General features: G+C 28.5%; 2 protein-coding genes across 2 annotated transcripts; both read left to right on the plus strand.

Annotated features, from left to right (window-relative positions):
* Nucleotides 1-3,903: 3,903 nt before the first annotated feature.
* On the plus strand, nucleotides 3,904-5,677 carry LOC126845885 (uncharacterized). Its single transcript, XM_050584874.1, has 5 exons — nucleotides 3,904-3,980; nucleotides 4,096-4,270; nucleotides 4,371-4,429; nucleotides 4,601-4,778; nucleotides 5,574-5,677. The coding sequence occupies exons 1-5, from the start codon at nucleotides 3,978-3,980 to the stop codon at nucleotides 5,675-5,677; spliced, it is 519 nt and encodes a 172-aa protein (XP_050440831.1). The 5' UTR covers nucleotides 3,904-3,977.
* Nucleotides 5,678-10,962: 5,285 nt separating this feature from the next.
* LOC126845862 (uncharacterized) lies at nucleotides 10,963-14,825 on the plus strand. Its single transcript, XM_050584852.1, has 5 exons — nucleotides 10,963-11,064; nucleotides 13,413-13,584; nucleotides 14,097-14,155; nucleotides 14,331-14,511; nucleotides 14,756-14,825. Exons 1-5 carry the CDS (start codon nucleotides 10,990-10,992, stop codon nucleotides 14,803-14,805), a joined length of 537 nt encoding a protein of 178 aa, XP_050440809.1. The 5' UTR covers nucleotides 10,963-10,989; the 3' UTR covers nucleotides 14,806-14,825.
* Nucleotides 14,826-15,307: the final 482 nt, after the last annotated feature.

The following is a 15,307-nucleotide window of genomic DNA, read 5'->3' on the forward strand; positions in this document are numbered from 1 at the left end:
ACCTTCCAACATATCGAAGTACAAAAAAATACAATTTTATGCTCATTACTGTTTTCTAAAGAGTTTTTTATACAGTAGTTTTATCACTTTTAACTATACCGAACAATTAACATTACAAAACTGCTGACTTCCCCAACCAAAGGATATGACATTTTATATAATTTTACATATATTGTGTAGTACTATCGCATCATACATTTTTTTTATATTATTCCAGGGCTACAAATTTACTACAACATCCTACCGACTTACATTAAGATATTTAATTTGTCTATACAAAAAATAAAATGTATGGTAGTATGCCATTAGGTTTTTTTTTTAAATGTTATTAATGAGTTTTTTAAAATTTTAAGGGGTTTTTGTTTTTTTTGTTTTAATCGATTACTGTACTATTTGTGTAGTTTTTACATGTTATATTTAAATATTAAAACTTTATAAAAATGTTAAATAACACGTTTTCTGCTTATTAAAAATATCGTCTTATAAATACCACGTCTTCGTTTCTGAAAACATGCATATATAAATACGTATAGTATTTATTTTTAAGTGTAGAGATATTGAAGATATTATCAAAATTGGAAAAATTAATTCCTTTAAGATTTAAGAGCTGATAGTTATGCCGAAGGTAGATTTAAAGTGAGGCTAAAACATATACCGTTTTGAATTGGACTCAGCCCCCACCTTTAACAAATAATAACTAACCCAATAATGTCCACATTTTTCTACGTCAATTTAAAGATAAATTCCTAGGCAAATGACATCATTACTAGTCTTCAATAGAAAACAATAAGCTGAGAGAGATCACAGTTAATATTGCACCCTACCGATGTCCACCTGAATTCCACCGGCATAACCAAACCATTGTCAGCCAAGTTAAGTTAGGCCACACACAGCTAATTAATTATTCATTTCTAATGAACAGAGAACCAAAACCCCTCTGCCAAACTTGCAATGTCTCACTGAGCATTCAGCATATACCTAATAATAGACTGCCCGGAATACTCATCAGCTAGAAGTCAACACACACGACATCCCAAATACACTAAAAGATGCTCTCGAAGAATATAATGTACCTACATAAAACCCTTTTATTTGGTTTAATCGGTTTTTCACTAAATATTTTTCTTTTGAGTTATGACACTTTTTTATGCAGACCGTACTGTACTAGCAGTCTATTATTTGTAAATAATATTTTTAAAAAAAAACCAGTACAGTGGGGTCGGTGCATAGTAGGGATGGAACATAGTTGGGTCGGGGCATATTGGGGACGGGGAGGTCACAGGTTTACAGAAATTTTTAAATCTGAAAGTGATAAAATCACTTTCGAAAAAACGCTTCGATGCAAATCGGTAGTTAGTATTTTCAAGCCAGTACAGTCCAAACCAAGCACAGTATAAACCAGCAAAGTTAGAAAGTCTTAAATGAAGGTTCTGTATTTACAAATGAGCATCAAAGCGTTAATTTGAAAGTGACCGCACTTCTCCTCCCATCCTAACATTTAATCTAATAATACGGTTTGTTAAATAAAAAATGTATATATATATATATATATACTTAATCACTCAATATCTCATAGGATTTAATAAGAAATAAAAATAAACTTTTTTATATTGTTGTTATACAATGTGCTCTCAATTTTTTACAATTTATTTTTTAGGAGTTTTAAAGTTAGGATGGGAGGGGAAATGCGCGCAGATAAAAATAATACTACACTCCAGCTTTCCTCCTGCCCTAAACTTGAAACTTCAATAACTTCAAAAATAGTTTACCGAAACTGGTTATCGACCAGTCAAAATGTTTAGTACATAATTCTCAATTGAAAAGTTAATAAAATATATAAGTTACCATTTAAGTTTCTAAGTTTGTTATCAAAAAAAATAAGTTGGGTGGGGGGTAAAAACAAAAAAAAATTGTGAAAAATTGAGATCACGTTTTGTAAAAACGTTATAAAAAAAAATTAAATTATTAATTAAACCCTGCGAGATATTGCGAGATTCATGATAATAGAATCACCCTGTATATACTCAAGGTTAAATATTAAAAAGTAATTTTATTTACAAGTTAATGCACTTTGATTTCTCAGCGGCAAACTGCATAAATACCACAAGAATGAGTTTGGATTTATATCTAAAGAAAAACTATTTATTAAGCATCAGTTTGAAAAATTGGCCTAAACACAATTTTTCGAAAGTAGGTTTTCTTGTTTTTTTTTTTTTTAAATAGCCACACCGCGTTACCTAGCGTGTTAAAATATCGAATATGAAACTAGCCCGTTACTGATATAAATTATGTTGGGAAAATTGTGGTGGGTTTCAACATCACCCGTGTAATGAAATATAATTCGAATGCAGCCGTAATTAACATATATATTTTTCAAAGTAAAACAATTATTGATAAGTGTACATAATATTATTACTATACCATTAAAGAATCAGTGAAAACAATGTTTCGTTGTACCGTATTTTTTAAATTTGACTTTTGAATATTTTGCATTTTTATAGGTACTCGCATACTATATTCCAATTATATAGTATGGTATAGCTGTTGTAAAATGTTTAGGCAATATTAAAAATTCTGTTATTTTTTCCAGAATAAATACCTAGATCATATCTACAGTAACCCAATAAAATCCACTTCGATATAATTTTGGGGCCTCTACACATGTGTATATTCGATCGAAAACAATTGTTTTAAAATTTAACCGTACTATCTAGCGCGTAGTCTGGTAATATTTATGAAAACATAAGCACATTTTTAAGACTTGTTCAATGCATAATTCGAAGTACATTTTTAATGGTCGTTTTAAAACTTATTGTACAGATGATAACAATGTTTGTTGAACAATGCATTGTTAATAATTTGAAGAATACTCCATATATGGATATTGAGGAAAAGCTTATGGGAAAGGGTTTATAATGGTTCTTTAAGATTTTTACTATTTATCTGTTGAGCTATTACTAAGAATGAAAATTATTTGTTGAAAAGTTTTATATTGCCCTTTATTTAAGTTCAAATGTTTGCCTTTCTTAGTTCGTAATTTATATTACTCGATTGTAAAGATTAATGTGTTTCATATAAATATTTTTAATTTAATATAATTAATATTTTAATATAAATAGTTTTTATATTTCTTAAAAATAAAATGATTTTTCGCTGTAAACATATGTCTGCTTTATAATGCCTTTAAGTAGTAAAAATACATAATAACTTGTTTTCCTACATACAAAAATGGCTCACGTTAAGGCTATAATACTAGTACTGAAAAACATTACAATAATGTAAAATATGTTTTATATTATTATTATCAATAAATATTATTTTTCTGGTAATGAGAAGTTTTTGTTTGTATTCTACAGGTTTCTGCTGGTTGGTGCACTCATTTTTCACTTCACTCGTTTAAAACATAGAGTTTAACAACAGTGGAAAGAAAATCAACGATTCCTAACTTAACTTGGGTAACTTCACTAGTATAACCATATGAATGATGCCTATTATAAATAACTCATATAAATAATATTAATAACAATAATAAAAAAAAACCGTCCAAAATGGCAAAAAAAATAATTTTTCTATAAAAACGTTTGGTTTACCAAAAACTAAAAAATAACATTTTGTTATAAGACAGTTGTGTAAACAGGTATTACCTACATATCGTGGATTTGTAAAACGGAAAAACAACTAATTTTCTTTTATGACTCACACGCTATAACTTCGATTATTTGATTTTATATTTTAATGTGAACATTTAACCTATATCTAACAAACAAAATACATATGCATTTATTGCACTGAAATCGCTATAATAGCAGCCATTACAAATAATAAAAATCATTTATGTTTTAAACAACTGCAAAACATTATTCGAGTAACTTGTGCGTTCAAAAAATACAAAAATGAATTTTAAATATGTAATTGTGTTTTTATATACGTTTGTTTATATTAATATAGCAAAATATGCATCAATTATCGAAGATGATATGGTAATTTTTAATTATTTTCATCTAATTATGTGATTTATTAAAAAATAATTAAACCTATTAAATATTACTCAAGACACTAATTTATGTATTAAAAATAACAATGCTATGATTTTAGCTTCTTGATAGATTATATAGAACGTTAATAAGGGAAATGGGGAGAGACAAACATTATCCTAACCATATTACCAAGACTGTAGTTGAATCATACTTAAGTGACCAACGAGTACGCAATATATGGAAAATGAGGGATTGGGAATTCGAAAAGATAATTGATTCCATCGCCAGTTGGAGTACGTTGAATAATAGTAGTTCAGTAATAGATATTGTAAAATATATAACATGTGAATTGTGAAAACTTATAAATGTGGTTACTTTTATAATGATTTCTAGGTGGACCTATGAAACATTTTGAGTTTGTAGCATTAGTAAAATCATTATTTACAAGTGAGGTAATTATGATTTTTTTTATCTAATATATGATACATTAAAAATCAAAAATTATAATAATTAAATTATTTTTAAGCCTAGTGAATAATATAATAGTAATTACCCGAGATATATTATTTCTATAACACTAATACTCACAGTATGTATTACAAATACAAATTTATTGATTTTAGCAACTCGACTACATTTTTGATGAGTCACATATTTATTGTAAGAAAAAAAATAAATTCTTTGGTTTTCACGTGTTAACAAAACGCAAGGTTGACAAGCAAGCAGTTACAAAATACTTATTTGATCACCCATATGGACTAACTCGAGAGGAAATCGAAAAGCTAACTGAACATTTGCCTCGTACGTTGAATAATATTAACTCAGTAATAGATATTGTAACATATTTAATATGTTAAATGTGAACAACTATTGATCACTTTGATGTCATACATAAATTATCATTGATAGGTAGTGGTTTTTTTTACATTTCTGAGAAGTACTTACAATATTATACAGAAGTCGTCTATAAAGTTAGTCTGGAAGAACCAAGTTATAAAAATGTAAAATGCTTTTATCTTTTTTTTCTAAATATGATGCAAAACAGCCAGTACAGTGGGGTCGGCGCAAAATGGGGACAGAGCGTAGTAAGGTTAAGAGAGAGTGGAGACAGGGGGTAGTGGACACGGGGAGATCACAACTCTAAAAACTATCGTACTCGTATGAGTTTTATTTAATTTTAAACTTTGGAGAAGAGAACTTTCTCAAATTTTAACATTTAAATACAATTTGTGGTTTATAGAGTTGCTACTCGAAACAATTGGTTTAGTATTAAAAAGGTTTATAGAGACACAACAAAATGTCCACAACATTGTAAAACCCATATTTTAAAATAATTAGACTAATTTTAATTAATATTGAAATATTATTTTATGGTGTTCCTCATGGCATTTTTTTTTTTGGACACAATTTTAGATTATTTAAAAACTAAATAAGCGGAAAAACATAATTATTGTTTTAAGATGGCTTTTGAAAACTACTGCTATGGTCAAATATTGTACATAAAAAGGCAATAATTTAAACTGCGACCAGTTATTTTTTTACACTGTAATATAGTTTGGTAAATTTTAATGTGAATACTTTTAAAATGATTCCTAGTTGGTTATATGTCAAAAGAGAAGTTCTTAAAATACATGATTTTTGGAGAACATTTTCTACAATACAAGACGAGCCTAACACTGATGGACTATTGCAGATGCTAGGCAAGTAATTGGTTCACCATTTACCAGTAAATTTTTCATTTCTTTATAATATATTGTATTGGTTGTTAACTTTATTTAATGTGACAAATAAATAACATCGTGCCGTTATTTTAAGTTAAAGATTTAAACATTTTTTTGGTGCTTTTCGAAAAGGGAGGAATAAACTTTTTACATTAATGACTGAATTAAGTGTATATCAGGTACGATATTTGATCTATGTAGACTTGCCACGTGAAAAAATGTGTAGAGGGTTTTAGAAGATGTCGTGAGTCCAGGCAAAAAAAAATACATTAATGTAAAAACATATACGTTCCAGAGTAGCAAATTTCGTTGAAAAGTGTATACTAAACATAGTTTATGTATATTTAGTAGTAAAATCTCTTAATAAAAACTACAATTGATGCATTAAATACATAAAAAATATCTGTAGATCTTTAGCTGAACTCTGCAATATTACTATATCGATTTATATATAAACTAACAAATCAAACAATTACCAAAAAATACATTCACTCAGAAAGAGTTGACATGTCTTTTTTTTCAGCTTTTTATGATTTGTGACCGAGGTCCGAAAATTTGACTGAAGGTAGATCTAGAGCAGAGTTTTAAAATTAAAAGAGAAACGGGGGAATTTACCCTTTGATTGTGGTAATTTTCTTGTTGTTATGTTAAACGAGAGAATAGAGGTAAACGGTTAACAGATAACTGAGAAATAGCTTTAATATGTGGTTAATAACGATTACTCATTGGACACAATAACAAGATCACGATCAACCCTAAACATATTGAAATAAAAAAAATACTATTTATGGTCATTGCTGTTTTCTAAAGAGTTTTTTTTAAAGTAGTTTTATCTCTTTTAGTTATACCGAGCAATTATTCTTAAAAGCTGCTGACTTCCCCAACCGAAGGATATGACATTTTATATAATTTTACATATTGTATTGTTATCACATTATACATTTATTTTCACATTAATATTTCAGGGCTACAAATTTACCAAAACATACTATCGTCGTTCACTATAATATTAAAAAATTCAAACTATTTAAAGTATTTTATTTATGACTTTTTATATGCTGTTAACTATTCTGATAATTCTAAAGGATGTGTATGTGTGTGGATATTATTTTTGTTTTATATCAAATACTGTGTTATTTGTGTGGTTGTAAATGTTGTATTTAAATTTTAAAACATCCTATCGACGTTCATTACCTATATTAAAAAATTTAATGTATTAAAATTATATAATTTGATTATTTTAAAAAAAACTTCAAGGTAATATGCTGTTAGCTTTTTTAAATGTTATTATTTAGTTCTCAACATTTTAAAAGGTTCCCGAAGGGTTATTTTATACTTTTTAAGGCGCATAAAAACGTTATTTTTAGATTACTTTTAGCTTCGATGCAAAGCGAGAAGGTATTGGTTTTACTCTGATGTGGGCTTTTTTTTTCGCTGTATACACTGTAACTTTTTTAATACTAGACCAATTTCTTCGAATAGCAACTCTATAAATCACAAATTTTGTCTAGTTTGTACTTTGGGGGGGTAAAAGTTGAAAAAGTTTAAGCCTTCACAGGCGAAAGTTGAAAAAACAAAAAAAAAACCGTACGAGTTTTTAAGTTAGAACTTTTACTGGCTATAGTATCAAGAAAAAGAGTCGGATCGAGATGAAATGTATAAGAAATATTTATTTGCTATGCCCGCGCACGTCAGTTTTGTCAAATTCAAAATATACCCATTTCTTGCCCCCCTAGGGGGGGTACAAGTTTTTTTGTTTTTCGGGGTTTTTAGCCGTAATTTTAAAACTTTTGGGTTGAAAATTTGCCAGTAGTTGGAATTTATATGTATCCATAACATATTAAGCGGGTGAAAAATTCGGCACAACAGTTTTTTTTTAATTGCCGGAAAACCGTGTTTTCGCACATTGCGTATATTTTAACAAAAACACCTAAAATCTTTAAAAAAAATTGATCAAATCATTAAAACAATTTTATTTATATCTATGCAGAATGATACTATTAGGTTTTGTGCTCAAGTACCACTTTTGACTTTAAGTTTACACAAATTCAACTTTTTTTTTTTTTTTTAACTAAAAACCCAGTGTACCAGATGTGAGAAACGAACAGACACTAAAAACTATCAGTTGGTAACGTCTATCCGTGTTAGATTAGGTTAGGGCCCAATGAACGGTATCATAATATTGTGTTTATTACATGATATCACAGGCGACTAAATCGTGTGACTGATTATAGTAGACACTCGATTCATTGGGAAAAAAACCTTCCCGTGTACTTATTAAGACACTTAATGATTCTGATACGACAAAACCACTGTCGTTATCTCGTTATTTTATAGCCTGCGTTATATAACCTTACCGAAGGTTAACTATGAGTATTTAATGTCCAACTACCTGCAAACAATGAAGGGGACTGTTGTTTTTTGGATTCAGATTAAGTGTTGGTTTTTATGCAGTATACCGCCTCAAAATGTTTTTTTTATTACACAATTTTTTTAAAGGAAAACTAATGTTTTGTATATTGTTATACTGTTATTCATTTAAAGAGATTCACGCTTGATTTTTTAAATTGTCTAATATTAGATAATCTGCTTCGTGCTAATTTTATTTTTTTAGTTTATTAACTTGTAGCTCTAATTTTGTAAAAAATATTTTATTATTTTATTACTATGTACTATTACTATTAAGATAAATTTTAATAATAATTAAGTCATAAATGATAATACTTTATTTTATGACTAGATCAAATCTCGTGAACATTTAGCATCATGATACTGCTCCTATGCTATTATTAAAAAAACACAATTTTTAAAATCTCCATAAAAGGTTATTGTTAAATAACAGGCAACAGCCGACCGCTAGTGGCTATACACGTTAGTAATATTTAACTAATAAGTAATAAATGTAGGTAAAATTTATTGTTTTCTCTATCACAGTACCAGTATACGATTTATTTTAATTTAAATGTAAGAAAATCGATTTTTCTTTAGAAAATAACAAGAAATTAATATACAGGATGAGGCAGTAAAACGGCGATTTTCTTATGTATTTAAATGGTAAAACCCGTTTCACTATCCCACCCTTTACATTTTAAGGATCTATGAAAAGGTTTTTTTAGTTGCATTTTATTTTGTACATCGTCAATCTAGTAAAATAGAAGTATAATATAGCTTTGAAATAATATAATCTTGGAAGTATAAATAGTTTGTGTGAAATTGCTTTAATGGAAGTATATAATACATAAATATTAATTTTATTGAGAATAAGCGATTATAATTTAAACTATGGAGTACAAACGATTGAAACATGAATCGTCGACCATTCCAACAAAATATAACAAGACATTGTATATGTGTTATTTCGTCCACTGAGTTTTTGCAAAAAAAAAAACCAGTACAGTGGGGTCGGGGCATAGTGGGGACGGAGCATAGTTGGGTCGGGGCATATTGGGGACGGGGAGGTCACAGGTTTACAGGAATTTTTAAATCTGAAAGTGATAAAATCACTTTCGAAAAAACGCTTCGATGCAAATCGGTAGTTAGTATTTTCAAGCCAGTACAGTCCAAACCAAGCACAGTATAAACCAGCAAAGTTAGAAAGTTTTAAATGAAGGTTCTGTATTTACAAATGAGCATCAAAGCGTTTATTTAAAAGCGATTTTATCCGAGAGGACTAGTACAGTAGAGTATTGGCATAATGTAATCAAAGCAATGAGGAAACGGAGTGGTCACAGGTCTACAAGAATTATTATAAATAAAAGTGATAAAATTGAATAAAATCGCTTTTAAATAAACGCTTTGATGCTCATTTGTAAATACAGAGTCTTCATTTAAAACTTTCTAACTTTGCTGGTTTATACTGTGCTTGGTTTGGACTGTACTGGCTTGAAAATACTAACTACCGATTTGCATCGAAGCGTTTTTTCGAAAGTGATTTTATCACTTTCAGATTTAAAAATTCCTGTAAACCTGTGACCTCCCCGTTCCCAATATGCCCCGACCCAACTATGCTCCGTCCCCACTATGCCCCGACCCCACTGTACTGGTTTTTTTAATCTACTTTTTTAATGATGCATATGCTATAGCCATGATTTTTTATTTTTGTTAATCAGTATTAATTTTCAACCTATTGACTACATAAACACTGAATTGTGAATTGTGATTGGAAATTCCGAGAGACAGAGACTTTGTCAGGAATTGAAATATTCCCAGGGGCAGAGGCCGCTAAAAAATCTAAATGTGTAATAAAGAAGTAGAAAAATAATGTACACACGTATTGTTCAAATAATAAAAAAACATGTTGTCGTACTTAAGGCAAAATTGTATAGGGTACCCGAAACGCAACGGGTTGATATCTCATAGTATAAAAACTCTTAGGGAAAATTATTTTTCAATAACTGATTAACACCTATAAGATAATGGGTATCTTTAAAACGATGACCTAGAAATTCAGTTTTAAAAAATATTTTATCATCGATGCTAATCTGAGAAGTTATTAATCTTTAATTGAAATTATTTTTTCTTTACACTTATTATCACACCAGAATCTTTTTAATAAAAGTCGAAGAAGAATTACCTTCCATCAACATACGGTTGACCGGGCCAAAATAAGTTCTGCCGATGCCTAAGGGTGTATAATACAGGTGTGGGAAGTATGGGAAAGAAGGGATATTAAAGGGAATGGTATTAAGAATTTCGGGGCACTCAATTTTGATATTTGCAATATATACTCTTTAGGCAAACTGGTTCGGGATATCCCAATATGACGTATCTTTTTTCGACTGCTAAATATACAAAAAAATCATTATTTCTTAAATTTTCTAATTCAAATTAAACTGTACATTGTAAATCGGCTAAGTTTTCGAACACATTTTTTAAATGCATGTGTTTTTGTTGTATTTTGTATATGACATCATCAGTACAATACTAAACTATTGTTTAACGATATTATATTTTAATCTTGCTTCGTTCGTATAAAAAAAAAATAGTTTCACAACAAAAACGTCTGGTTTACAGAAAGCTAAAATATAACATGTTTTTATAAGACGGCTGTGTAAACAGGTGATAGGTACATGTTTTGGGTTTTTCCAACGGCAAAACAACCACTGTTTTTTTTAAGATTCACGAACACAACCACGATTATTTATTTTAAAAGTCAATATGTATTTCCAATCTATTGACCCAAAAAAATTGAAATCGCTAAAACAGCAGCCGTTAAAAGAATAGGAATCATTTTAGCTTTATACAACTTCAATACATATTCAAGTATCACACCCGTTGGAAAAAAAATCACAATGAACTTTAAATATTTTGTATTCTTCTTGTGCGTGTTTCTTTATTTTAACACAACAAATGCATTTTCTGATAAGGTAATTTTGAAATTTGTTTATCTAATAATACGGTTTGTTAAATAAAAAATGTATATATATATATATACTTAATCACTCAATATCTCATAGGATTTAATAAGAAATAAAAATAAACTTTTTTATATTGTTGTTATACAATGTGCTCTCAATTTTTTACAATTTATTTTTTAGGAGTTTTAAAGTTAGGATGGGAAGGGAAATGCGCGCAGATAAAAATAATACTACACTCCAGCTTTCCTCCTGCCCTAAACTTGAAACTTCAATAACTTCAAAAATAGTTATCCGAAACTGGGTATCGACCAGCCAACATTTTTAGTACATAATTCTCAATTTAAAAAGTTAATATAACATATACATATACATTACCATTTAAGTTTCAAAAGTTGCTATCAAAAAAACTAAGTTAGGAGGGGGGTAAAAACAAAAAAAAAATTGTGAAAATTGAAATCACATTGTATTACAACAATATGTAAAAAAATATTTTAATTTCTTATGAAATCCTATGATATATTGAGTGGTTCATGATAAAAGAATCACCCTGTATACATTATAAATATACAGCGTCGTCATACCGGAAGTGATGACTCATCGTCAATACGTTTTGTAAATTTTAACAAAATGTTTTGTAATGGAATTCTAATTTTCAACATTATTATTGCCTTCCTAGTATTAAATTCTTTAGAGTTATTTACATTTTTTAGTAATTTTACAGATTTGATGCTGTGTTTAGTGTCCAATAAATGTTCCAAAAAACAGGAGATTTGTGTACATCTTGGTTTTTAATGTTCCTTATGTGTTCTTCAAACCTAACCCCAATATTTTGTTTTGTCTTACCTACATAGCATATTTAATCACGTCATTCTTCACATTGTATTTTATAAATCCCGGATTTTTTCTCTTCTCCTGTTTTATCTTTGGTACTACTTAATAAAAATTTGAAGTTATTACTTTTAGATGCAACTAGAGTTATACCGTAATTTTTAAAAATGTTTGTTAACCCCCTTGAAATACCTAAAAATTAAACCACACCCGATCTTATACATTTTTCATTGTCTCTCCTACTAATCGTGCTGGCTGTTCTAACTTCCCTTGACCGTTTGAGCTTATTAACTAGTCTAAAATTCATATTTGCATCATATCTATTAAATTCAGCTATTTCAGTTAATAATTGAAGTTCTTTATCAGAAACATTTTTTAACTTAGGGATGTTGACTAATTTTATGTTGCCAACTGTGATGTGAATTATTCAGAATGTATCTAAATGTGTGCGTTTTATTACGATAAATCTCAGAACCTAAATTATTGTCCATTCTTTTAATTAGTAAATCAAGGAATGGCAACTTTCCATCGATTTCTTTTTCATACGTTAATGAAATAGAAGAATAATGATAATTTATATATTGAAGAAAAACACCAATATTGAAATCTTTCTCTATTATAGCTAAAATGTCAACTACATACCTAAATCAAACCTTTTAAAAATTATTATTTCTACTTTTAATACTTGTTGCAAACCTTCTCATAACAACTTCCGCTAAAAAAGTTGATAATGGATCACCCATAGCTGTGCCTTCATTTTGGGCAAAGAACCTATTCTGTAATTGAAATACATTTTGACTCATACATAATTTTGTTAAATTTATTAATTCATTGATTTTATCTTTTCCAATATTTTAATATTGTATACCTACAATAACGTCTTATATCGGGATTTTTGGCGGTGTGAAACTTATTTTTAAACCCAGCTTTAGTGTATCAACTTCATTTGTAGAGAACTTAACATCAGAAAAACTGATAACTAAGTTATTTTCCCATTCTATTGCCCAGGAACTACTGCTACTGTTAACTTTATTGTCCCCCCTTCTTATTTGTTCTGAAATTAAATTTTAAAATGTATTATTTAAAGTATTTAATTCAACCTCATATTTATGTTCGATCACACAAAACATTTTTTCTTCAAAAATGTCCCAACGTGAACGATGTAAATACTTAGCTAATTTTAAATGGATTTGAAATACTTGGCTAGCTTGCTTCTATTACGATAATGTTTGGCTATTTCTAGTTTTAAGAATTTATCCTGTGCGTAACCTATAGATTTGGAAAAATTAATATTGTTATTTGACTTCTGAACAATCTATCAAATTTCGGTGTGACTTTAAACTGTATACATTTTTCTTAAAAAAATAAGTATTTGGCCTAATTAACCGTCTCTTCGTCTTTGTTTACATGAGTGTATTATATTCTATAATCCTACAAAATAATATAGAAGTAATAATATTCGTGACGCATTAATTCTATAATAGTAGTATTCACATTTTGGATTAAAAATACAAATTTAATGATTTTAGCAACTCAATAAACTTTTTGAATCGGCAACGGAAGCCTACCCAAACCCCCGAGGCAGACAATGTTTAGGCATTACCCGAGAAATGATAACAAATTACTTATCAGACGAAGCAGTATACGTGAAACATGGAATATCAAAACCGGAAGCTAGTCACATAATTGAGTCGATGTGGCGTACGTTGAATAATAATAAATCAGTAATATATATTGTAAAATATGTAACACGTGAAACGTGAAACCTAATGATCACTTTAATGTCGAATCTCGGCCACTGGCGGTTTGTTCCTCCGGGCGGGCAACTGCCTGGAGAAAAAAATGGCCACCTGCACCTTTCTCTGGAACCAAGTTCAAGTTAGAAAGAACAAAAAGTTACAAAAATATAAAACGCTTTATATCTTGCTTTGACTAATCATGTTACAAACAATTGCATAATAACGGCTATACAAATTGCATTTAATACTGAAATATTGATTTTACGACATTACCTAAGAATTTGTTGTTTAAAAAATAAAAATCGGACGAATAAAATGATTGTTCTTCGATGACTTTTGATATTTAATACCCTTAATGGCCTAATATTGTTCATTAAATGCAATAATAATAACTGCAACCACCCCTCAATTTGTCACAGTATAATAATTTAGTTTGGTAAATTTTAATGAGAATATTTTTACAAAAATGTCTAGCTGTAATTATGACGAGAACAGAATTTAAAAAATCAATAACATCAAAATTAAGTTATGAGGTAATTTCGAATTTTTTCTATCTAAATATGTGAAACATTAACAAAACAATATATAACAATTAAATACTCTATAGACCAATTGAATAATATCATAATAGTAATAATTTGAGATACATTAGTTTTATAACTGAATTGTTTACATTATGTGTTAAAAATAAAAATTTAATGATTTTAGCAACTCGTCAACATTTATCAAGATGTAAAAAATAATCCAGAAGAAGAGGCAATATTTGGTTTTATCCCGTACCCGAACCAAAGAGTTACCAAGCTTAAAGTTAAAAACTACTTACTTAAGAATCTCAATAAGTATGGACTAACTATTATAGATCTCGAAAGGATAATTCAACCCCTGTCGAGTATGTTGAATAATAATAATTCAGTAATATATTTTTTTATTATGTGAATAACGTATAATAACTAGATAAATTATTATTAATAAGTAGCTTGTTTTTTTACATTTCTGAAGAGTACTTGAAATATTATGCAGATGACCTAATATTTCACATAAGAAGCAATACTAATAATTTCAAACAGGCTATTCCTTACATTATAATATAATTGGCTAAATTTTAATGTAAATACTTTTATAATGATTTCTAGAGAGTCATATGTCATGGAAAACATTTATAAACTTAATTTTGTTAATGTGAGACTAATGTATACGCTACCAGCCGGGTGTGGAGTTAAACATTTGCAGCCTCTGGGCAAGTAATATGTTCACTGTTATACCATTACATTTTTCGTTTCTTAATAATATATAATTGTTATGGTTGTTGGCTTTTTTGTTTTATGATAAACAAAAATAAAAATTGTAAAATAATTTAGGCTTGTCAAAATTAATTATTAGTTTTCCAAATAGTAAATAGAAAAAGAAAATTCTAAAATAGTTCGATCGGTCATAATAGATAACTGAAGGTTATTACATTTGATATAATTTTACATAGTGTATTATTTTCGCATATTAATTTATTTTTTATATCAATATTTCAGGGCTACAAAATGGCTACAACATACTATCGTCGGTCACCATATCATTCAAAAATTCAAACTATTTTAAGTATTTCGTTTATGACTATTTAAAAAATAAAACTAAGGTAGTATGCAGTAAGCTTAATTTTTTAATTTTATGGATTAATTCTCATAATTATAATG

The sequence above is a fragment of the Adelges cooleyi genome, unplaced genomic scaffold (genome assembly GCF_023614345.1).
Source record: "Adelges cooleyi isolate 19-005CV unplaced genomic scaffold, UGA_ACOO_1.1 ACOO_flye_CR_arks_rails_tigmint_CR_PRNA_8, whole genome shotgun sequence".
In the NCBI taxonomy this organism is placed as follows: domain Eukaryota; kingdom Metazoa; phylum Arthropoda; class Insecta; order Hemiptera; family Adelgidae; genus Adelges; species Adelges cooleyi.